This window comes from Eubalaena glacialis, chromosome 6 (genome assembly GCF_028564815.1).
Source record: "Eubalaena glacialis isolate mEubGla1 chromosome 6, mEubGla1.1.hap2.+ XY, whole genome shotgun sequence".
NCBI classification, from domain to species: domain Eukaryota; kingdom Metazoa; phylum Chordata; class Mammalia; order Artiodactyla; family Balaenidae; genus Eubalaena; species Eubalaena glacialis.
The window spans coordinates 115,062,332-115,087,726 of NC_083721.1; the positions used below are offsets into that span (position 1 = coordinate 115,062,332).

Sequence of the window (25,395 nt, forward strand, 5' to 3'; positions counted from 1 at the left end):
GTGCCAGGTAGTGTATTTGGCATGTCTTCATCAGTCCTCATAATACCTTGTGAAGTAGGTGCTATTCTTATTTTTACAGATGAGAAAACAGCCTCAGAGTAGTTAAGTAGCTTACCCAAGGTTGCATAATTAACAGAGAGTCAAGATGATATGAAACTAAATTTGAGGGAATTCCCTGGCAGTCCAGCCATTAGGACTCAGTGCTTTCACTGCTGGGGCCCGGGTTCAGTCCCTGGTCAGGGAACTAAGATGCCACAAGCTGCACAGAGTGGCCAAAAAATAAAAAAAGAAACTAAATTTGACTAGCTGCAGAGTACATTCTTTTAAAATTATGCCTCACTGTCCCTCCTGCTTAAATTGTTGGGGCAAGGGGGAGAAAAGGGAATGAAAATGGAATAGAACTATATTTAATGTGTTTGTATTCAGCCCAGTTGACCCTCAAAGCCTTGTGAGATTAGTTGAGCATGTTATACTTTGTCTTTGTCTCTGTCTCAGTCCTTTTTGATGAGAAATCCAGAACTAACTTTGAGTAAACTTACGCAAGTCAGAGGCAAAGTTTGGTGTCACCTCAGATACTTTGATCTGTGTCTACAGTGTTGGCCTTCGTTTACAGTGTGTATGGTTTATTTTGTTCGATACAAAAAACCTAAATAGCATTTAAATAACAATACTAAGAGACTTATTTTTTAACTAATGATTCTAAAATAGTAAGCAACAGTTTAATATTTGGTTAGGTCTTGCTTTAACTACGTTTTTCCTTTCCCTAATTCTGGATACCACAGGGGTTATGTTTCTTATGTAGATTTCACTGACACTTAGGTTCTGATGGCACCATCTTGGCTAATGATGAAGAGAAATAGACTTAATAGGTCTTGAATCCAACTTAAAATACTCTATTTTTTGGTATTCTGGGTTACTTTGTAGAACTGTGAGATGTGTGTACAGTTTGGTAACAGTAAATCGGTACTGAGTGAACACTAGACTGCTGGTTTTATTAAATTAGATATGGAAAAATAAGGTAGAGCTGTAAAAGTTTCAGGACCATTTTCTGAAGTTAAAACTAATGGAGTCATTGTGCTATTTACAGTCTGTTTTTTTTTTTTTTTTTTTTTTTTGGAACATTCAAGTACAGATTTATGTTTTATCTACCATGATAGGTAACTGTCCAATGATACATATACCTGGTTTTACTTTTCCGGTTGTGGAGTATCTTTTGGAAGATATAATTGAAAAAATAAGGTAAGTAAATATTAGGAACTAAAAGAGATTAAAAGTAATAACATGTCACCATTTTGTCAAACTTTAGTCTCAGAAACTCACCCTTAAAAAACTGTTTCAAACTCATCTCTAAAACATTGTTTTTCCTTAAATCAGGGATTCCCAAACTTGGTTGCACATTAAAATGACCTGGAGCTTTTTAAAACCCACATTCACACTTCATACCTTAATTATATTACAGAGTCTGGGCTGGTAGCCAGGCATCAGTATTGTTTAAGGACCCCTGGGCAGTAAAGTTTGGGAACCTCTGTCTTTAGTGCTGAACCTCTCTTCTGGTTCTCCTACCTGGTATTCGTTCTCTTTTGCTGGCTTCCATTCCCCACCCTTTAAATATGATTTCCCCCTAGAGTTCTCACTTACACTTTTCTCAGCCTTTTATGATTTCACTGTTAAATCTTTTTTCCATGACCATAGTTCCAAATTTTCAGAACTATTTTCCAATAGCTTGCAGAACTAGAGCTTCAGAACTGAAGCTCTTCCTGAATTCTAAACTTGTTATCTAACTCTATACTCAGCAGCATTGCAGTACCACAGATTTCTTGAACCCCACATTTTTCAAACAAAAATCATGATCTTATATTTGATTCCCGCCATGTTTCCACCAAAAAATTAAAGCAGTCTGTGTTGCTTAGTATGCCTTATTATAATGGTTACTCCTATTATCCTCCCCCCAGTTGTCTAAGCTGTAAATCAGAAGAGCTGGTGTTTATCAAGCAGTTACATACCAGGATATGTTACCTGCTTTACATGCTCAGTAACCAGACTACTCTAAGTCGTTCTATATCCCATCCCACTCTCCCCCTCAAAAACCCTGAGAGCTTTCTCCTTGAACATACCTTCTCATTTTTATTTCTTCTACTTAAGGTCCTTATTATCTCTCCTGTGTTAATATAATAGTTCCTCTCTTGGCACTGTGGTCTTCACTCTTAAAACTGCTGCCATCTATTTTCCAAAGAAATCTGGTCATGTGAGCTTTCTCCCCTAGGGCACGCCCGTTGAGATTTCTTTTTGAAAACTGATTGAGGAACCTTTATTGGTTTGTCATGGCCTGTAGCAGAGCACCTCAGCTGGTATGCCCAAGTTATTGATCCCCTCAGCACTGGTCATTAGCTGCTAGCAGGCTTCTCGAGGAGCCGTACAAAATTATATTAGTATTCCTTGATGAGAAAGGGCTGGGAAAGCACAGCCCCATAGGATCAGATTCCAGTTCCTTAGCCTGTCACCCCAAGGCTCTTTTACAGTCTGGCCCTGTCCTCTCTTTCTAGCCTCATGCGTTCCATGGTCTGCCCATCCTAAATGCACTATTCTCTAGTCTGCCAGCTTGTGCCCTTTCTTTCATGACTTTATGCTTTGTTACGTGCTATTTCCTCCTTTTAGAGCTACGTTTGCCACCTTTTTCATCTTTTCATCTATAAACTGTTATGTAAGAACAAATCCCAGTTTCATTGCCCATTGAGCCTTCTCTGATGCCTCTCACAGAGTGAGTTACCTTCTCAACAAGACTCCCAGAGCACTTCTGTCATATCTCTTATAACACTTATTGCCATGTAATGTATCTTTTTATATTTGCCTCTTGCACTAGATTTCAAATTTTCAAGGTCGAGGATTTTGTCCTGTTCATCTTTGTGACTAGTGCATAGCATAGTGCCTGGCCTGTAGTAAACATCTGAAAAATATATGGACAGATGTAGAAACATTTGTGCTGAGATTTTTTTTCAAGACTCCACAGCTTACTTGTTAAAGGAGAAAATCAGGAAGTGATAGCAGGAAGGTGAGAACAAAGATCCTGCTGCATATTTCACATGGAGAAAAGTCAGCTTTTGAATGGGCTTTATTTAACAAATATTTTTTAAACTAAATTTATGGCTTGCACTGTGCACTAAGATCTGAGCATAAAACAAGCGAAATACTCGTTACACACCCTCAGAACTTACATCTCGATAGGGAGACATACAAGCTATTACTCTAAGGTGTGATTGACCTGTTCTGGGGCAGTGAGAGTATGTTGGAAATGAGTTTATAAAGCAGGGATAGGCTGGACAAGTCAGGAAAGCAGTGAAATCAGTGTAGCAAAGAGGGAAGTGTATATGTCAGGGGGGAACATATAAAAGTGAAAGTGTATGTTGGTCTTCCATGCTCTGGTTTTATCATCAGTGCTTATAAATTTTTATGCTCTCCCTCCTCAATTCCACTTTCTACCATGTGTCCCATTTCCTACCATAGCACATTTACCAATTGTTTTCTAAGATAATAGGCAACAGCTTGACAATAAAAACAAAGTTCCAGGGATCAGTAATCTAAAATTACATAAAGATGGATTGCTTTCTTAAGGTCCCCATAAGGCAGGGAATGTACAAGGAATTGTAGCTAAGGGGAGTCTCTTGAAGCAAAAGGATGGTATCTGTGCACTTGTCATTCTTTAGCCAGCCTAAGAGGGGAGGTAAAGTAGGGTGGTCATTGGACAGAAGTTTTCAGCAGAGGCCCCCAGCTGTTCCTTTCCCAGAAGAAGAGCTGCACTACAGGGAAGTAGGGAAGAAAGTAGGTGAGGTGTTACGGAGGGTTGTGATTGGGTTCTTGGGGAGGGGGGTTAAAGGTTACCTCTGTTTTTGGAATTGCTGGGAAGGGAGCCAACTGTGGGTCCATCCTGCTGACTAGACTAATCTCTGTCTCAGGTTGCCCTACCTCACGTTGGTGCCTCTATATGTATCGAAGACTTAGGGGAATCCTGGGTCACAGGTACTGAATAAGGAAGGGGATTGATTAATACTTTTGGGGTGTCTGCTATGTGTCAGGCACTGTGCTTTATCACTTTTTTTTTTTTAATTCTCATACAATACTGTTAAAAGAGTATTAATCTCTCAAATAAGGAAACTAAAGACCAGAGGTTTATACCTTGCCCAAGGTCGCACAGCTAGTCAATGGCAGAGCAAGGACATCAGTCCCATTCTGTCTCCAAATCCCCCATTCCATCTAGATGCTCTCCTCTAGGTAAACTCTGAGGGGCTTTGGGGTTAAAGTGTAGGTTCATTTTTCGTTGTCTCTCTCTACTCCCATGCCTCTGAGAACCCACTTACGGTAGGTGACATTCTTGGGCAGATGTGCCGTCTGTTTTTAGCAGTCACTGCAGCATGGTGGAGTCAAAGCATAGTACTGGACTGACACATAAGAGATTTGAATGCTGATTCTCGCTCTGCCATTAGCTATGTCTGTGAGACTGAGCAGAACTAAGTAGTTCTCAGGCATGGGTCTGTAGATCTCTACACCGTCTGAATCTCCTGGGGCACTAATTAAAATTCCTGGATTAGCAGACCCCAGCCAGACCTACTGAATCCAAATCACAATATAAGATTTAGGAGTCTATTTTACAAACTCCCCAGGGGATTCTTATGTGCACTTAGGTTTGGAAACCTCCTATATTCAAAATCTGAGTCGTCTAGGCAATCATTAACTGTTGTTTTAGACTTACATTAATGTTAACTTTTGATTTAAAAGCAAATTCAAACTTAAAGATGGAAGTTACTCTAGTTATTTTTAAATTTTTATTGCTGAAGATAATCTAGAGGTTTATATACTTTGATAGAGAAGAATGATTTTTATCTAAAATGTCATTTTGTATATTAATACTTGGCAATAAATTTATATTTAACTAGCATTCACTAGAAAGGATAGTGAAGATGTTCTTTAAAATTTAAAATCCTAAATGAAAAAATGTCAGAGATACTGAATATTAGCTAAAACCAGAGTTTCAAAAAAGTGAAGCTATTTAAGAATGTTTTTATTTTAGATATGTTCCAGAACAAAAAGAACACCGATCCCAGTTTAAGAGGGGTTTCATGCAAGGGCATGTAAATAGACAAGAAAAAGAAGAAAAAGAAGCAATCTATAAAGAACGCTGGCCAGGTTATGTAAGGGAATTGCGAAAAAAGTAAGTCCGTTTTGTTTGAAAGTGAACACGGTGGCTAAATGACTAAAACAAAAAGCAGGATTGTCTTGATTTTGTACGCATTTAAGGATAGCATTGCAAGTCTCATATTCTAGCTGAATACTATACTGATTTGACTTGTAAACACTATCATAATCCCAGTAATTCTTTCCTATTTATTGATTATGTTTTCCCATTTGCAGATTGAGTTAATTATAAGATTTTATAGCAAGTTAAACTTCAGGAAACTATCAAGTATTTCATGGCTTTCTATTTGACTTTGATAGGTATTCTCCAAGTACTATAGATGTTATAGGAATGATGGATGATGATAAAGTTGATCTGAATTTGATTGCTGCCCTTATTCGATACATTGTTTTGGAAGAAGAGGTTAGTTTTGTTTTTAAGTTTCAAAATTGAAATATAATTTCAATTTTATTTTTGTATCAAGGCCATGAAAAAAGAAAATTTTCTTAAATGCTTTAAAAAAAAATAATAACCTATGGAAGAAATGGCTTTTGACACCAGAAATAGGAATTTCAAAATACCAAAAGATTTAGACATTTGACATGTTTGAAGAAAAGACTAAACAAATGAAATGTCTGGATTATAAATCCTATTTTTAAAAAGTGAACTTATATTCTTTAGTTATAATTAGTAACTAAAGTTATCTTGAGCTAGTATAATTTTAATGAAGACTTAATTGTGCACAGAATTGTACTTAGTGTATTTTGTTATGTGATCCTTTGTAATGGTTCTTTCCCCTCCATATAGGATGGTGCAATATTGGTCTTTCTACCAGGTTGGGACAATATCAGCACTTTACATGATCTCTTGATGTCACAAGTGATGTTTAAATCAGGTATTATAGAAATGCATTTTCTTGTAATTCCAAGAGTGGTACTTGAATCATATGTAGCCTGGTTATTTTCTTTCATTTGAGCTTGGTGGTCTTAGTCCAGGTTGGGTTTTTTCAAAAGTTGGATCTTCTTTTTTTCTTTTTTTTTCTTGGAAGTTCTAGGTTAGAGATGAAGATGGTAGGTGTGTAGTGAAGTTCCTTATTTAGTATTATGGTGAGACTATTTTTCCTCTCTTCCTAAATTTGCCTAATAAAATTGAGTTCATAAAGTTAAGATGCTGGCTTTGAAGTTTTTGTTTTTTCACTCACTTCTGCATTTAGCTGGGCAGAAAAGAAGTTTGAATTTATCCCTTAGTCCACTATTTCTCAGCTGACTATACAGCAGAGTCACCCATGGCACTTCTTTAAAATGCAGATACCCAGATCCCAAAATATTAGAATGTGACCTGAACATCTGAATTAAAAAAAAAAAGTCCTTAGGTGATTCTGATTGTTTAACAGCATGTTTTGAGAGGTATAACCTCTTACATCTTAGAGTAACGCATGGGAACATTTTTCTCCTATGAAATTCAGTTAAAGCTTTTTCAGGAGTCATTATTAACTTTAGCAAAGCAAATTCTATTTAGTATTTTATAGTTCTGACTGTACTTCCTAACCTTACTCTGTTGAAGTGCTTTTGATACATTTTATTTTTACAAAACACTAAAAAATATTTCGATCTAATTTTATTGGCTAAAATATTTTTTATTCTTTGTTAAATCCCATCATGGTAATGCCCTCAAGGATTCTCTATAATTAAAATTATTTATAATTAGAATTATTTATTCTCTAGCCGGAAAAATATTTTTATCTGATCACCATGATTCCTCTATAATGAAATACTGCTTCCTCTTTTCCTTGTCATTGATAATCTTTCTCTATAGAAAAAGTATAGCCGTGATTGAACTGTACAGCCGAATTAGTTTTTTAAACAATTGGAATACTTTTTTGGCTGAACCTTCCAATTTTGGCCTCTCCTTCCCCCATCATAAACACTATTGTATGATCTACTTTTAGTTTTAAAAAATAAGGGTGTGTATATATTTTCCAAGAAAAATACAGGGAAGATCATTTTGGGGGGAGTGGGGAAAGGGTGTGACATTATAGATTATTATAATTGACTTGATTAACTTTCTAATTGAATTATTCTCAAGGATGGAGGTATTAATTTATACTTCCACCACCAACTTAATTTCTTTTAACGGAAATCTTTCAAAAATTTAACATACCTAATCTTTAACATCATCTGATAATCGTCTATAATCAGATTTTCCCATTTTTTCCCCTAAAGTGTCTTTCACAGCTAGCTTGCTCAGACTATAGAAAAATTCAGACTGATAGATCGTTTACTCTAGTTCTAGAACATCACTCCCATCCTCCCCTTACTTTACCCATGGTGGAAAAGACTAGGTCTGCAACATTCTGGAACTGTCTGAATCTTTATGGTATCATTTCATTTGAGCCTCTCTTACCTCTATTCCCTTGCAAACTGGAAGTTATATCTGAAGGCTTGATTCAATTCGAGTTAAGTATTTAGAGTTGATGTATTTCGTATCGTGTCACAGAGACAAGTAATTAAGAGCATTCTTTTTTAGCAATACCAATTGCTTGACAGCATTTTACTGCTTTTTAAGTTCAGGGGGGTCATAGAGAGTCTATGGGGGAGCACCGTATCTCCTTTGAATAACAACAGTTCTTTATCTGGGGGAAATACAGCTATCTAGGGGTCATTTGGACACTCTTGCTGGAGATGTAAGTCAGGTTGCACTTTGGTAACTATATCTAACTGAAATTTTACCCTTGCTTCCTTAACATTCTCTCTCCTTCCCATTACCGTACTACATCAAACTTTCTGTCTATTGGCTAATAATCATGAATGGGCTTGAGCAACTTCATTTTGAAACTTAAAACTTTTTATATTCCTAACAATTATTTTTTTTAAATGTGGGTCACTTTTGGAATGTATTACATTTAACCAGTGCTATTTCATTATTTTTAAGTAGGACATGGAAATTTAGTACGTAATTTGCTTTAAAAATTTAAATATTCTTTGTATGATTAAAGTAGGATTACCCAAAGTCTACAAACATATTCATCCATATTAAGCAAAATCCTTTGGTCTTCAGTTAGTGGTGGGAATGGAGTTAATGATTTTTTTTAGTATAATTTAAAAAGAGAGCTTCCAAGTTTTTTAAACATTCTTTAGGAATTTAGAATTAACAAAAAAATATTAACAAGAACATAAAAAGAATAAAGTTGGTCTGATTATCAAGTGGCTTAGCATCTGAATTCATTGTTCCATATATATATATATTTTTAAATAAATTTATTTATTTATTGGCTGCGTTGGGTCTTCGTGTTGCGTGTGGGCTTTCTCTAGTTGCGGAGAGCAGGGGCTACTCTTCGTTGCGGTACGCGGGCTTCTCCTTGCGGTGGCTTCTCTTGTTGCAGAGCACGGGCTCTAGGCGCGTGGGCTTCAGTAGTTGTGGCTCGCAGGCTCTAGAGCGCAGGCTCAGTAGTTGTGGTGCATGGGCTTAGTTGCTCCACGGCATGTGGGATCTTCCCGGGCCAGGGCTCAAACCCATGTCCCCTGCATTGGCAGGCGGATTCTTAACCACCAGGGAAGTCCCTGTTCCATATTTTTTTGATGGAGCTTTTCTGCAACTATTTGTCTTAAAGTTTAATTTTCTTTTTAATTTTCAGACAGGTTTCTTATTATACCTTTACATTCACTGATGCCTACAGTTAACCAGACACAGGTATGTTGTTAAATTTATCTTTCAAACTGCGGCAGGCTTTAAGGACTGCTTATTGTAGGTTTTATTTTCTTTTATTTTTTAAGGCACATTTTCAAATAGTAATCCATATAAAAAAATACTTCTTTGAGAACCTTTGCAAATGAGTCTTCAGGGAATGATTGTACAAAAAGTTGAATAAGAGAGGGTAATCCACAAATCAGATTAGTTTTGTCAGCATTAGGGAAACGTTTAAAGATTGGTTTTACCAAGAACTTGTTTGGGTTTCCTGAATAAAAGAAAAAGGTATGTGAATACCAATAAAAATAACTCAACCTAGAAATTAATAATCTATGACATGTACAGCTTGATATTTGAAATTTTGATTTAACAGAATTAGTACATTTGCAGGCATGAGATTTCAATAATGATGTATTATTATGGTTTTGGATGTTTCGGCTCTATCAGATGCAGGGATTTCTCTAGTTAGAATGAACACTGCTTTCTCAAAGGCAAGGTGATTTTCTAGTGTTTGCAGTTCCTGGTAGAATGAGATGGATCCATTTTTCCACTCTTTGTAAGAAAATATCTTGACATTTTTTATTGAGAGCTTTTTAATATCCTTTCTGCTGGTACCTTAGTCCTGAGTAAGGCTCAGCCAGCTGGATTAGATACAGAGTGCATACCTGAGGGAAGAGAAGAGGAAAGAAAGAGAACTTTTGATTCCAAAGATTGGACAAAATTGTATCCAATGTGGAGGTACTGCCATCTCTGACACCCTCACCGTAAATTATTTATTCCTTTGCTAGAGAATATGTGACTAGACTGGCAAACAACATTTTCTTTATTGATTATCACTTTTATGAACGAGGGGATAAGTTTATGCATTTTTTTGCTTTTCGGCCAAGGTGGTACTTGCCATCCTGACATTGTAGGATTCACCATGTGAAGGGGATTTTTTAAAAAAACCCAGTCCAGTCAGAAAGCTAGTATACGGTGGCACAGCCAGCTGACATTCATTCTGACGATTGGGCATCTGCCTGGTTGGTTGGTGATCTTACCTTTATAGTTTTGGGTAATTCATAATTCTTATCTTTAAACTTCTGTCCCTCTCCCTTAAAAGTTTGACTATACAATAAGACGTTTATACTCTCCAGCATTTGTTAAAAAACAAATTTTAAATTATCATATTTAAATATCATTAGTAATTTATATACTACTTAAATATCTATAAATTCAAATTATCTCTATATTTAAATTATCACATTTCATTTGAAATCTTGTTTGTGGTAAGGTGCTGACATCTGTGGGAGATGGTTTGATTTACCAAAAGGGAATTCTGTGGTATTGAAGATGATGTATACCTTATAAATATATCTATAAATATTAGATGCATATATGTCAGTGAACACAGAATTGCTAAAAATGAACAGTACCTGAAGTAATTCCTCTATTTGCAAGAATGATGTATCAGAAATTAGTTTACTTTTGGGATTTTGATGTATTTATTCTTACAGGTATTTAAAAGAACCCCTCCTGGTGTTCGGAAAATAGTAATTGCTACCAACATTGCAGAGACTAGGTAAAAATTGTTTTAATTACCAACTACTGATGATTACATTAGTTTTGAGCCCCATAAATTATTAACATACTTTAATCTTTTTCTTCTACAAAATGCTTTGTAATTTCTTAAAAGTAAAGCTATTTTAATTTAGTTATGGTAGTGAACATAGGTTTTGTGGGGGTTTTTTCAACCTATACTAATGTTCTAGCCTCTTTAGAAATAGCCTATTAAGTGGTTGTTTTAACGCTTTCCTAAAGAAGCATGGGAACTGAGGTCAGTTTTTCTGGTTGGGAGTAGAATTGTTTGGTAGTTTGGTAATTAGTTATATACAGCATTTAAAATGTATTGTATTCCCTTGGAGGTACTATTATACCAGTATGGTCACGGCAACAGATTGTTCTGTGGAAACTGATATTAAATCATGGAACTGGAGGGCTCCTAAAGCTAGGTACAAAAGTCCTCAGGCAAGCTGTGCAGTTTGGCTGTAGGCAAATAAGAATTTAGCACATGATCTGTAAGATTGGCCCTATGTGCTGCCACTGAAGCTGCTGATGCTGCCTGTGATTTGGTGCTTGATCCCCCTTATGTTGGTAACTGGGAAGAGTGGTGAAAATCCTGAACTGCTAAAAATCAAATTGATTCAATAAAAAATGCTTTAAAATCCCTGTTTGTAAGCCTGTTATCGGTTAATGTACTTTTCATGTGTTTTTAACATTTTTTATATATTTATTTTCCAAACAGCATTACCATAGATGATGTAGTTTATGTAATAGATGGAGGAAAAATAAAGGAGACACACTTTGACACACAGAACAACATCAGTACAATGTCTGCCGAGTGGGTTAGTAAAGCTAATGCTAAACAAAGGAAAGGTCGAGCTGGAAGGTAAGGTGGGACCTTTGTGTGAAGCCTTAAAAGCAAAAAAATTTTGTGTAGCAAAATGTGTTGGTGGCATTTTAAAATATTTATTTAGGACAGTTACCTTTCATATTTTTTAAAACTAACTGCAGCACGTTTTTAAATGGGAAAGTTGTTTTAATCATAGTTGCTTTGGAAAAACTATCTAGCAAGTTTTCTATTTTATGATATTTCTACCTCTAATTCCTCAGTCTGGTTAATTAAAATTAATATTCTTTATTCTTTATGTTATTAGCTATATTACATATAATTGTGTTTCTTTTTAGAAAGCATATATTACTAATAATGATAGCTATTAATAATATTTGAATGTCAGATCATCTCATAGATACTTTATATACATTAACTTGCTTAATCCTTAGCACAGTGCTATGAAGTATAGGTTATTATCTCTATTTTAAGGGTAAAGAAATTAAGGTACAAAGAAATTAAGTCATCTGTCCAAAGTCACACAGTTTTGTAGGTAGCAGAGCCAGGATTTGAAGCCAGGCAGTCTGGCTCCACAGTCTGGGCTCCTCATCAGTATACTTCACAGCTGTGCTGGTTTTTCACTATCAGTTACCAATGAAAACACAGGGAAAATACCTTTTCCCCACTGATGTGGTGATAGCAAAAGAAATAGAAATATCTCTGTTTTAATGGTAGGAGAAAAGATTTGCCTTTAACACAAATAATTGCACTTATTATTTGTTGTAATGCATACTTCACAGTATTTTTACACCCTTACTCATATGAGTAGTAGAATCATGTCTGGAGTTTTAGAAGAGAGTTTTTGTTTTGCCTCTTACACGTAGAATAAAAAGATTCCTATTAATCTTCAAATACTGGCTTAAGTAAGGAAAGGAGAGTTGAAAGAAAATTTTACAGACCATTTTATCAGTCTTTTAAGTGGTACTATATCTTTAAAGCTCTGACTCACTGGCTATGATCTTTGCTGATTATCCCAGTATAACTTGACTTCCAGGTAGTTTATTAGATTATGCAGTTGGTGCTGTTGAGCATAGTCACGGCTTAATTCACAAAGTGTACCTTCTAATCAGTTAACCAGGGCATACCTTGATTGGGGACCTAGCAGGATTGGAGTTTTCCCATGCAGACCTGTCACTACTGGATACTGATTCAAAAAGTATTCACTGTGGTGAATGGGTTTTGGCACACTTTTATAAATGAATAGTAAACACACTAGGCCTTAAGATTTGATCCATGAAAACAATTATGGAAATAGAGTAAATCAAGTATTACATTTTATCTAATTCCTCATCCCCACTATCCTGGTGAAGGTTAACTGTGGAATTACAGTGGGTTTTTTTCCTAATTGAAGTATAGTTGGTTTACAGTGGTGTGTTATTTTCTGGTGTACAGCAAACTGATTCAGTTATACGTATATATGTATATATACACACACAGTGTTTAATTCAAATGGAAAATAGTCCCTTGTGGGCTCTCTAGATATAAATTCCTTTAGCAAAGCTAATTAGATTGATAATTAGGTTGAAGGCCAGAGCAAACTATATTAACTACGTGGTCCTCAGTGGAGACCCTCTTACTTTTAGTTTCTGCAGACATGTAATATAATAGATAATGGGTCTTTGTAGACTCGTGATAGAAATAGCTAAGATTTTTAGAATTAATTTACTCCTGTAGGAAAAGGGCCTCCCCCTCCTTTAACAGCAAGCGCCTACAGAAATATTTTATTCTGCTTGAAGATGAATGAATTCATTAACCTCTTCATATCTGTCCTTAACATTGTACGAAGAATAGTATCATTCAGGTCACTAGATGCAAACAATAACCGTTTCCAGCATCCCTCTGAGAACTCAATAAATAGCACATACCTAAAAGCTTTTAAAATAATATAGACAGGTTAACATAATACCGGGATTTGTTACATAAAATGCTCACAAGGCCCAAAGAGATTAACCTACGTATACTGCTGTTATTGTGAATAGAAGTCTGGAATCTGTAAGATAGAAACGGAACCAAATTATTGGTAGGGGGAGGCAATCCTGTATCTTTTAGAACTAGGACTTAGGGTTAATGGATTTAAGCTTATTCAAAACAGGTGGGGAGAAGGAATTTGTGATTAATAAAAATGAAATAACAAGTAAATTAGTTATGGTGTGGCTTGAAAGAAATATTGACTACTTTCCCTGCCTAGTCTTTTCTCTGGAGTTCTAAAAAGTCACTGATAATACACCCCCCGCCCCTTTTTTTTTAAGAGTTCAACCTGGTCATTGCTATCATCTGTATAATGGTCTTAGAGCAAGCCTTCTAGATGACTATCAACTGCCAGAAATTTTGAGAACGCCTTTGGAAGAACTTTGTTTACAGATAAAGGTAAATTAGCTGGGAGAGTTAAGAAAGTGAATAGGGTTCTAGTTTTCAGCATCTTTGATAGAGGAAAGTAGTATACTAATCTGCCAGAAAGAATTTTTACCATGCATTTGTTTTTCTCTGTGTGTTAGTACGGTTGATCCTTGAACAGCGTGGGGATTAGGGTTGCCGAAAATCCACTTGCTCCCTTTTCTGCCTCAAAAACAAAGGAATTGATAAATGACTCACCCAAGGGTGGTTAGTTGAAACAGTTTGGGTAGAATCAGGACTCAAACCCTAGTTCTTTTGATTCTACATATTGTGACCTCTAATTGAACACAAACCTTTCCCCACGCTTAGTTAATTTAAAAATCTGTAAAATAAAAATGCAAGTACTATATTTATTGAAAAAAAATCTGTGTGTAAGTGGACCCATGCAGTTCAAAAAAGGTCAACTATAAATTATATTTTTTAAAGCTTTGATCAGATATTGACTAAACAGTTTTTAATTACATACTGCTCTGGAGCCAGACTACCTGGGTTTGAATCCCAAATCATCCTGTGGCAAGCTGGTTCTGTTATATTGGGCAAGTTATTTAAATTAACTTCATATAAAATTCTTAGAACAGTGCCTGGCACATACTAAGTGTTCAGTAATTGTTAGCTACTGTTATTATATCTTAAGATCCCTCATTATAGACTACTTACCATTTTTTCAGCATCTTAATGTATTTTGATAAAATTAGCTGCCTTATTTTGAAGGTAATTGGTAATCAACTTGTTTGTTGAGATTTTAACCAGCTACTTTTCTCATTAATAGAGTTGGTGGGTGTTAGAAGGTAGTATGTTGGCCTTTAAACATGTTTTAATAGAATCACAAATATAATTTTTACTTATTCTGGTAAAATAACTAACTTGAAAATCATGTATAGGTTTGATGCTTTATTTTGAGTCAGTGACACAGGCAGGATTAAACTCTTATGTCAATATATGATATATGTTTAATTATATTTGTCTCTCCCCAGATTTTAAGGCTAGGTGGAATTGCTTACTTTCTGAGTAGGCTAATGGATCCACCATCGAATGAAGCAGTGTTACTTTCCATAAAGCACCTGATGGAACTGGTAAGTTTGATTTTTTTAAAAATTCTAACTTAGAGTGTTAAAGTAAGTAAGCCAGCTAATTATAAAATTTACTTTCATTATGGCAAGGTACGCCAATGAATGTGCAGTGCCAAATTGATTCACTCTTTGGCTATTCGGCTTGGAGTATGAAATATAAATTAGAAAGTTATAAAATGATACCTTTGTGAGTTTCCTTATACTGGGCTGTTTCCACACAAGTTTTTTCATTATAGGCCTGATTTAAAATTACATAAAATTTTGAAATCTTTCAATTACTGGTCCTCTTCATTTGTATTCTAGAAATGAATTTGGTTGCTTTATTCTACTCTTTCTGATTACCATAATGTTTTTAGAGCTTTTGTCAAATACAGGTAACTTAATGACAGTATGAACATTTTATAAAGGCAACTCTTCTATTTTTGAAGGAATACTAGCAGGTGGCTTTTCTCCAAAATATCCTATCCCCCTACCTATCATTTTATTCTTACAGCTTTTTTCCTTAGTTTCTTTTATGAAGTCAGTGTTTTGAGGAACTAGTTTCAGTGTTTTGAGGAACTAGTTTCAGTGTCTTAGTCAAGTGACCACTTAGTTTGTAGCCATCCCTGCACGAGACCATGTTGAGAAGCGGCACAGGACTGGAGGGAATTAGTGAGTGAGTTAATGCCCACAGTGGAGAGAAAGAATAGAGCTGTGCTGTCCAACACAGTAGCCACTAGCCACAGGTGACTGTTTAAATTTAGATTTTGAATTAAATTACAAATTCAGTATCTTGGTTACACTTGCACATTTTAGATGTTCAGTAGGCACATATGGCTAGTGGCTGCCACATAATCAGTGCAGAAATAGACATTTCTGTCAATGCTGCAAGTTCTGTTGATTAGTGCTGGGTTAGAGGATGCTGAAGATGTATTTTACGTATTTCAATTTTATTTGTGCCATCCATGTAGATAATTTTGAGAATTTGGTCCATGTAAAAATAAGCTCTTAATGTGAGTATTAAGTTGTTTAAATGAAAAGCATTGTAACTTATCTGACCATCTTTGTTAGAATTTGGATTAGATTTAGTGAGGTTACTGGTATTTTAGGGAGCAGTGCGGTTTTACTCCTGACCTCTCTTCCCCTCCAGACTTTTATCGAATAGAACAGCAGTAGAGGGCTACGTGGTGATCAGAGAATCAACGTATTATTTGTGGTAGAGACAGACAACCAGAGGATGGCTGGAGTCTGAAGCCAGAGTGGGATGACTTCCTCTCTCCCAACTGAATTTAAGAACCAGTCTTTACTTAGCCATTTGTAGGCAACGAAATTGTGAAAAGGCTTGGAAAATCCTTGCCAACAGTAGGGTCTGAAGCCTACATTTTGAAAAAAACTTCTTATTGTGCAATACAGCATGCCCATCCAGGGTAAAAGAGCAAAACAAAAATGTCCAGCTTAATGGTTTATCACAAAGTGAGCACTCTTATTTTTATTCATGTCAAGAAGTTAAGAACATTTCCAGTATCCTAAAAACCAACTTCCTACCCTCAGCCAATTACTCTACTCTCAGGCTCAAAAATAACCTCTATCATGACTTTAATGGTAATCTCTTGCTTGTTTTTCTTGATGGTTTTACCATACCAGTATACATCTCTATAAAGAGCTCAGTTTAACTTGGCCTTTTGTGAACTTTACATGAACTCACACAGGATGTGGGTTTTTTTTTTTTTGCAGGGGGAACGGGGTTCTGGATTCTTTCACTGAACATTGTGAGATTCATGTGCATTATTGCTTTTAGCTATAGTTCATTCATTTTCATTTCTTTACCATATTTTATTATATGACACTGAAAGGCATTTTTGTTATTTCCAATTTGAGGCAGTTACATATAGTGCTGGTATGACTGTTCTTCAATATTTATTGTTTCTTGGTACACGTGTTTAAGTATTTCTCATGGGTGTACACTTGAGTGAATTCACTGAATCATAACGTATTTGTATGATTAACTTTGGTAGGTAATGCCCAGCCATTTCCCAAAGTTGTCAGACTACTTACAGTCCTACCAGTGTCAGTGGTAGGTGAGCATTCTCATTGCTCTATAGCATCACCAACCTGTAGTCTTTTATTCTAAGCGTGTTGATAGGTATGTAGTAGTTTTGTGGCTTTAGTTTGCATTACCATGACTACTGTTGAATTTGTAGGCAGCTTTTTATGCTTATTGCCCATTTGGATAGTCTCATTTATAAATTATTGATGCCTGTTTTTCTGTTACGTTGTAGGAGGTCATTGTACACTTTTTGTGTACTCTTGATCTGAGCCTTTTGTCAGCTGTGTATTGCACATGTCTGTATTTTTACCTTTTCACTTTTTAACAGTGGTTTGATAAACTGAAATTCCTAATTTTAATGTGGTCAAATGTATCAGTCTTTTTCTTTATTGTTACTGCTTTTTCTCCTTTAGTAAGTTTTTCTCTACCCTGAAGTCATGAGGATATATTGTTTTAACTTTGTTTTCTTTTTCACACTTAGCTATATAATCTATCTGCAATGGATTTTTGGGTGTGTGTGTGTGTAGGTGAGGTAGGAATCAAAGTTTTTAGATATGTAGAGCAGTTGACCGAAACCATTTATGGAAAAGTTCATCCTTTTCCTCTTTGTTCTGCAGCCATAGTCATAGATCAGGTGTCTATGGATTTATTTGTCTGTTTGTAGGCTCGCCTTTATTCTATTGGTGTATATTTCTATCTTGAGCTGGTGTCACACTGCCTTAATTACAATATTGAGTCTTACCAAACAAGAACATGATCTCTCCCATTGATTTAGTTATTTAATCTCTTGGTGTTTCAGCGTTTTCTGTGTATTATAGAACTTTTTTAAAGATTTATATCTTGGTTTGTGGTATTTTTGGATAATATTCAAACTTCAAAATTTTTCATTTTCTTGTGAGTCTGATATACAGAAATCAAACTGGTTTTGAATGTTGACCTTGTATTCATCAATGCTGTGAAACCCACTTACTCTGATAACTATATGTAGATTTTTGAGTACACAGTCACATCTATAAATAATTGCAATTTTATTTATTCCTTTCCAGCTGTCGTCCAGGATCCTTAGTACAATGTTGAGCAGAAGTGTTATGATAGTGTGCATTCTTATGTTCTTATTCTCAAAGGAAAAGCTGTCAATAATTCGTTGAGCATGTTTTTTGAAGATTTTTGGTGGAAACTATCAAATTAAGGAAGTTTCTATTCTTAGTTTATTAAGAGATTTTTATTATGCATGGATAATTGATTTTATCAAATACCTTTTCTGCCTCTAATGAGATTATACAATTATGCTGTTTTTTATGTTTAATTTGTAATATATTGAATTACATTGATCTTCCAATTGTTAAACCAACTTTCATTCCAGAAACAAACCTATCTTGCTGGGATTCAATATGCCATTATTTTATTTTGAGTTTCTCATGCATAAGATTATTTAGTTTCCCTTTCTCCAAATGTCCCTTGTCAAGTTGGTACCAAGATTATGCTAGGCTCAGAAAACAAGTTGAGAGTATTATTATTTTTTTTCCTATTCTCTGAAAGAGTTTTTATAAGATTGAGGTTATTTCCTCCATAAATGTTTAGTAGAGATCTTTGTCTGATGAGACATTTGAGTTATATTTTTTTGGTTTGTTTTTTAATTTAAATTTTTACATTTTTATACAGTTTTTAAAGGTTACACTCCATTTACAGTTATTACAAAATATTGGCTATATTCCCCATTTTGTACAATACATTCTTGCAGTCTGTTCTACACCAATAGTTTGTACCTCCCACTCTCCCACCCCTATAACAAACTAGTGGTTGGTTGCCAGTGAGAGGGGGCAATTGAGTTATATTTTTTATTATTTTTGTTGTTGTTCAAATCTTGTTATTTTGAATGTGTACTAGACATTGTATTTACAGAGGTCTTTGTAGATAAAAACTTGGAGCCTGGGGTGATGGTAATTTCTTCCAGAGAGGATTTATGTAGCTTCTTCTGGGAAAAGATGCCCCAATGTTGGGTTCACTTCCTTGGACTTCTGTCCCTCCCCTAATCCTGGACTTGTGATTTTTCTAATTCTTTTGTAACTCCCCAGTCTTCACGCAGCTTTTCCATCTGTGCTCAGTAGGATGATTGGATCAAATTACCTAGGTAATCAGAGCAGAAGTCACCCCTGTTTTGGGGGGTTCTAGATAAATATTTTGTCTCTTGCTCTCCTGTCTCATGTCTCCTAAAGTACTAGAATCTAGGGGCTATGCATTCTATATTCCAAATATGTAATAGTGTCTCTTTTTGTTTTATTTCTCCTACAACTCTTGTACTTTACTGGGTGATTTTATTTGAAGACTTACTGGTGTGTTATTTCTCTCATTTCTCTTCCAACATTTATAGTAAAGCCGAGTTGTTTCTGTTTAAATAAGTTTCTAACCTTTGCTGACCTCAAAACTTATGTTGCAAACTTATGTTTTGATGAAGAGAACTAAAGCTGAACAATATTAGGGCATTTGGACTTAAGAGTGGCCTATTATTTTTTCTTCAGCAAACTAAAATGTGGTGCTTACAATGTGTTTTAAATATAAACTCTTACTTTACAGAACGCTTTGGATAAACAAGAAGAATTGACACCTCTTGGAGTCCACTTAGCACGATTACCAGTTGAGCCACACATTGGAAAAATGATTCTTTTTGGAGCTCTGTTCTGTTGCCTCGACCCGGTGCTCACCATTGCTGCTAGTCTTAGCTTCAGAGATCCCTTTGTGATTCCATTGGTAAGAAAGATACAAGTAAAAGGCCAGGTATTTTTAGATACACAGGATAGTTGTTTGCTTAGATAGATTTTTCATTGGCTTTTTATTAGAATGCCATTCTCTGTTATATACCATCAGAGCAATTAAAGTTGCCTTCATCTGTTTTAAGGGAAAAGAAAAGGTCGCAGATGCAAGAAGAAAGGAATTGGCAAAGGATACTAAAAGTGATCACCTGACAGTTGTGAATGCATTTGAGGTAAAAGGAATATATTTAAATTTTTAAAATCTGTATTGTAGTTATCAGGAATAAACTGCTAAGTGAGAATACCTAAAATTAGGTGAACATTTGAAAAAAATTGTACATCATTTTTCAATTTTGTGATAGCTCATTACATTTACCCTTTTGGAAAAAAGTCTATATTTGTGTTTTGATAACAATAGAACAAGTGAACAATTTATTTTAGAATTTTATTTGCTATTATTCTTCTGTATCTTTGTCTTACTGACATTTATGACAGAAGGTCCCTTTTTGTTCATTAATAAACTATACCTGTATTCAGATTTAACATTTTTGATAGAGCATGATAGTCATGTACACTATTCAGGATAGAGAGACTTTTTCTCTTATAGACAGGCTTATCCGAGGATAAACATTTATCATCCATCTTTGCAACATTTAAATGTAATTTGGTGTATAGAGACAGCATCTTTTTACTGTAGTTCTAGTCTCAGTTTTGTACTACCTATTATGGGAAAGTTTATATTTTTTTTTCCTTTGAGCTCATTCAGTATTTTCTTTTTTCCCATCTTCCCTCCTTCTCTAGCTTAAAGCAAAATAAAACAATATATTTTTGAAGTTGAAAATATATAATAGCATTGAAATGTATTCAACAGAGTGCTCATTTTGATTAATACAATCATGTACAGAATGATGCTATTTTATGTAAAATGCACAGTATGTTGCTGTATAACTTGCTCTTTTTTGTGTAAAGAAAGGTCTGCAAATTCAGTTTTGGTTATCTCTTAACGACTAGGATCATGGGAAGTTTATGTTTTTTTAGTTTGTTAATTTGGAAATTCTTTGAATTTTTTACAAGAAAATGAAATATCAGTAGAAGGTAAAATTATTACCAAAATAAAGACAAACTGGTAAGCAGTCTTTGCTTTGGGGAACAATATCAATACTTTTCTTCATAGGGCTGGGAAGAAGCTAGACAACGTGGTTTCAGATATGAAAAAGACTATTGCTGGGAATATTTTCTGTCTTCAAACACACTGCAGGTAATGGTGAATGTTTTGAAGTGATTCTCATATGTTAGATTAGGGACTTACATGTATTTTGTGTAGTCAAATCTATAGCAAAAAGTTAAGTTTTTGCTTAACTTTTGTGTGAGTTTGTCTCATGAAGTTGAATCATTATACAGAATCATAAAAGGAATCTTTATTAAATCAATGCAACAAAACAAGAAAAGGTGTATAGCATAATAAACAAAAAACTAATGTCTAAGAAAAAAAGTGAGTCCAGAGTTTAGCAGGAAAACACAGAGAGGCTCGATTACTGTTCCTGCACCCACACTTTAGTTGCCATTTTGATGATTCATCCTGAAAATTTTCACTAATACTCCTAAAATCTGTTTTAAAATCTCAGATAGAGCAAGTATCTTTTCTTTAACTTTTGGGTAGGTATTTTTATCTTCAACTGACTTAGTGTAGTGAGAAAACACTGGACAGGAGGCATCTGTGAAATAGAAGAAAGTGAACAATTAACAGGGCAGATGCACATCAGACTTCAGACTCTGCACTGAACTGGAGAAGTGATCTCAAGCCGGTGGGAGTAGAAATATCCTCACCTTCCCCCATTACATGTACACTCCATCTTTGTGGCATAGATTTAACAAATCTATGGGGGTAAAAGAATCCAGAATCTAGCATATTTAATCAAAAGTGCCCAAACATTAACAGAATGAAAAGAAGGGTAATAACTCTGAACGATACTACAGCCAATGGAAAAAAAGGTAATAGGTATCTCTACATAGAAAATTTAAGAGTAATTGAATATGTATTTAGAGATATATTGTAAGAACATTTCCCTCAAGTGGAAAAAATGAAGTACAGTATGAAAAGATGGTTGAATCCAACCAAGTGTTTTTTGAGAATATTATATCCAGTCAAGATATTAATTCAAGTATAAAGAAAAATGACAGGCATTCAAGAAAGCACTTGAGATACTGCACCCATGAGTTGATCTTGAAATATTTACTGACAGTGAAATGCTGCCTATTAAGAAGTGAATCAGAAAGAATTCAGGAATGGAGAGTACATGCTAAGTCAGCTGGTGGTAGATACTGAAATTAAATATGGAAAAATGCAAAACAGTATTGGGAATTATGGATACAGAATAAAGGTTATTATCCTGAACAATATAAAATAATGGTGATAGAAACCAGGAGATGACCTAGAGAGTCAGTTATAAGAGAATGTAGGTGGGGAAACTAAAGTCACATAATTCATAAAAGGGATATATACTTAAATGTGACAATTTTATGTCTCATAATCTCTTACTTTAAGCACACAAGGATCCTTTATTAAATATCTCTTATGATTATAAAAATGTAAGATTCATCTAGTTCAGTTTCATTTCTATTTAACTTCCTTAAATTGAACTAAAATTAATTTGAATGCTTTTATAAAAACAGCTTCTGTATTTACGTTATTGCATTGTTAGGATAGCATTTTTGTCTAATTCTTCTGTCCGTATAAATGCATAGTAAGTGTCTGCAATATTATTTACTTAGTTAATGATATTTCTGACTGTATTGAGATTAGGGTAGTCTTCTTTTGTACTTCGCTGTACTACTTGAATGCTTTTTATAATGAGTTATGTATCATTTTTACCCAAAGAGTGATTTTTCTTATAAATAAACACAAGAAACAGGCCTTAAGCTCTTGTGCCAGGATGTAACAGTAGTTAATTTTCAGTAGTACATATATGGATGTTGGTTATTTTCTCTATGCTTTACTGGTTTTTTTTTTCAAAATATGGGGTAGAGAGCAATTTTGAAAATTATGAGCCTTTTTGTAAACTGAAGTAATCCTTAAACATCAGTTGTTATTCCCTACAGCAGGCAAGCCTTAAGATTGGATGATAAATATTTTTGGCTTACAATCCATACGGTTTCTGTTGCAAGTGCTCACCTCTGCCATTATAATGCAAAAGCAACCAAAGATGGTGTGTAGATGAATGGGTGTTGTTTTGTTCCAATAAAACTTTATTGACAAAAACAGGTTTTTATAAATTTTGTAGTTTACCAACCCCTGCTCCAAAACATCACATTTTTGCAAAAGTGTTTCATAAAGCAGGGAAAGCTCAAAGCTAAATTTATTTATGAGTACATGCTTCATAACCCCTATAAATTTGTGTGAAAGGTATTCTAGTTCTGTTTGTTACCATTGCTCCCTAGATGCTGCATAACATGAAAGGGCAGTTTGCTGAGCATCTTCTTGGAGCTGGATTTGTAAGCAGTAGAAATCCTAAAGATCCAAAATCTAATATAAATTCAGGTAAAGCAGAAAATACAGTGTAAATAACTTGCTGCTGTTGTCAGTTGTATCAGTATTTTACTTTTTTTTCTCTACCTTCCCACCCCCAATAGATAATGAGAAGATAATTAAAGCTGTCATCTGTGCTGGTTTATACCCCAAAGTTGCTAAAATCCGACTAAATTTGGGTAAAAAAAGAAAAATGTAAGCATTGAAGATTATTATGAATTATTTGTAGTTCTCTCAAACTTTCAAAATCCTCTACTGCAAGAGGGCTTATATTGTACATTTGTTCTTACTCATAATAGGGCCATATTCTTGTTACTTTTGGTCATTGAAGAGAAGGCAAACTGTTTACCATGGGCATCACTTTCTCTCATAGCACAATCCCTGGAGTCTGCTCCTTCATCACCCATTTTTCACAAAGAATGTTAGTGAAATATAATATCAATGTAAATATGAGAACAGTAAGCCAGCTATTAAAAACCAGTGCCTGGGTGGACTTTGTTTAGAGTAAATTTTGTTTTAGGATTTTTTTTCCTCTCTTTTAAAAGAAGTAATTTTCTACTTGAGCTCTTTGAATAAAATTGTGGTGATTTTACTATTTTGAGAAATAAAATATAACTTTAAATGTATGTACAAATAGAGTCAGCCTTAGTATAATTGGAGACAACAAATAAGACATATTTTTGCCCAGTGAAAAAATTCATTCCAGTGAGGAAAATGAGAAACTGAAAGTCACAAATGGCTAGTGGTATGTGAATTGGTGCCACCCTTTTGGAAGACAGTTTAGATTAAAATTATGTATCAGCAGTCATTAAAATAGTCACTGGCCCCGTGGATTCATAAGTGAATATTTTAATTTAATATGTTCTAAGGAAGTAATTCCAAATGTTTTTTGACAGGTATATTGTAAACAACATAGATGTCTAGTAGCAGTGGGAAATTATGGTTTTATAAGACCATATTATATGGCATTTCTGTTAGGCGTATAAAACATCACTGTATATTGACATAAAATATTTGAACTGATGTTAAATGAAAAAGTTGGATGTTCTGTAAACATGAAAAAATATAGACCTCAAAGATAGCCTGGAGTGCAGCAGTGCAGTGGTTCTCAAACTGGGTGATTTTGCCTCGCTGGGGACATTTGACAGTGTCTGCAGACATCTGTGGTGGTTATAAATGGAGGGATATGTACTACTAGCATCTAGTACATAGAGGTCAGGGATGCTGTTAGGCGTCGTAATGCACAGGACAGTCCCCACAACAGAAAATTCAGTATGTCAAGAATGCTGATGTTGAGAAACCCTATTCTCACATGGAAGGTTATGGGTTACATGAATTTTAATCACTGTAGTTGGACTATCCACATTTTAAGTGATCTGAGTACTTTTTTGACATCAGCACTTTGTCAAATTCTTCTTCATATCTATCCCTAAACTTACAGGTAGCTTAACAGAGAGACTCCTTGAAATACAAACATTTTATATATCCCTCTGCCATCCTGGGAAGACTTTGTTTTGGTCTAGTGCAGGGGTCAGCACATTTTGGCATACTGGCTAAGAGTTTTAAGTTTTTGTTGGAACACAGCTGTACCTGTTTGTTCACATGTGGTTTGTGCTTGCTTTCCAGCTGCACTAGCAGAGTTGAGTAGTTGTGACAGAAGGTCCACAAAGCATAAAATATTTTCTCTCTGGTCCTGTATAGAAAAAGTTTGCCAGACCCTGCTGTTCTGGTGATGTAGGGTTGCAGGATGGCATTGGTTAAATTGACTGTGCGGTGAGGAAAAACAGTTGCTGATTTTATTCTGAATAATGGCTCATGACTGTGATTCAGATTTTGGTAGACATATTATGGATTCCTAGAACCATGAAAAAGATGCTCTTAAAAACAAAGAGGAAGGATTAATGGATTATCAGCTTTATGCTGTAATTACCACTGACTATATAAACTATCAGACATCTCCCTGTTGAATAATATTAATCAAAGACTCCTACAGATTGAGGTAAAATTTTTGTGACTATCAAAGGAAGGACCCCTAAAAATGGAGAGACTGAACTAGAGCTGTGTACATTTATTCCAAGTATTCCTGTTTTGAAGGGTGGGGGGGACTTCAGTGAATGTGAGACCATTTAAAACATATTTTAGAATAGGTTTTTAAAACCCAGTTTTAGCTAACTCCCTTTTAAACAAAATTCTTCATTTTTAATTTTAGATCATTTCACAAAGTTATTCTGTAAATTGACAGCTGTTTATCAGTATCATGATTTACAGTAAAATGTAAGACTATTCTCTTGGTCTGATTCACTTAGAATTATATCAGGTATTTCATTTTTTGTACTTTACTGGT

General features: G+C 34.9%; 1 protein-coding gene across 2 annotated transcripts in view; it reads left to right on the forward strand.

The window, feature by feature from the left end:
* Positions 1 to 25,395, forward strand: part of DHX36 (DEAH-box helicase 36) — a 48,507-nt gene that overhangs the window by 20,635 nt on the left and 2,477 nt on the right. For both annotated transcript variants that reach the window (XM_061193531.1, XM_061193532.1), the window contains exons 9-22: positions 1,158 to 1,239; positions 5,063 to 5,203; positions 5,488 to 5,590; positions 5,975 to 6,062; positions 8,802 to 8,857; positions 10,351 to 10,415; positions 11,139 to 11,282; positions 13,535 to 13,652; positions 14,654 to 14,752; positions 19,350 to 19,523; positions 19,672 to 19,758; positions 20,700 to 20,783; positions 22,964 to 23,063; positions 23,156 to 23,246. In XM_061193531.1, the coding sequence (XP_061049514.1) occupies positions 1,158 to 1,239; positions 5,063 to 5,203; positions 5,488 to 5,590; positions 5,975 to 6,062; positions 8,802 to 8,857; positions 10,351 to 10,415; positions 11,139 to 11,282; positions 13,535 to 13,652; positions 14,654 to 14,752; positions 19,350 to 19,523; positions 19,672 to 19,758; positions 20,700 to 20,783; positions 22,964 to 23,063; positions 23,156 to 23,246 (1,432 nt within the window). The remainder of the gene's footprint in view (positions 1 to 1,157; positions 1,240 to 5,062; positions 5,204 to 5,487; positions 5,591 to 5,974; positions 6,063 to 8,801; positions 8,858 to 10,350; positions 10,416 to 11,138; positions 11,283 to 13,534; positions 13,653 to 14,653; positions 14,753 to 19,349; positions 19,524 to 19,671; positions 19,759 to 20,699; positions 20,784 to 22,963; positions 23,064 to 23,155; positions 23,247 to 25,395) is intronic.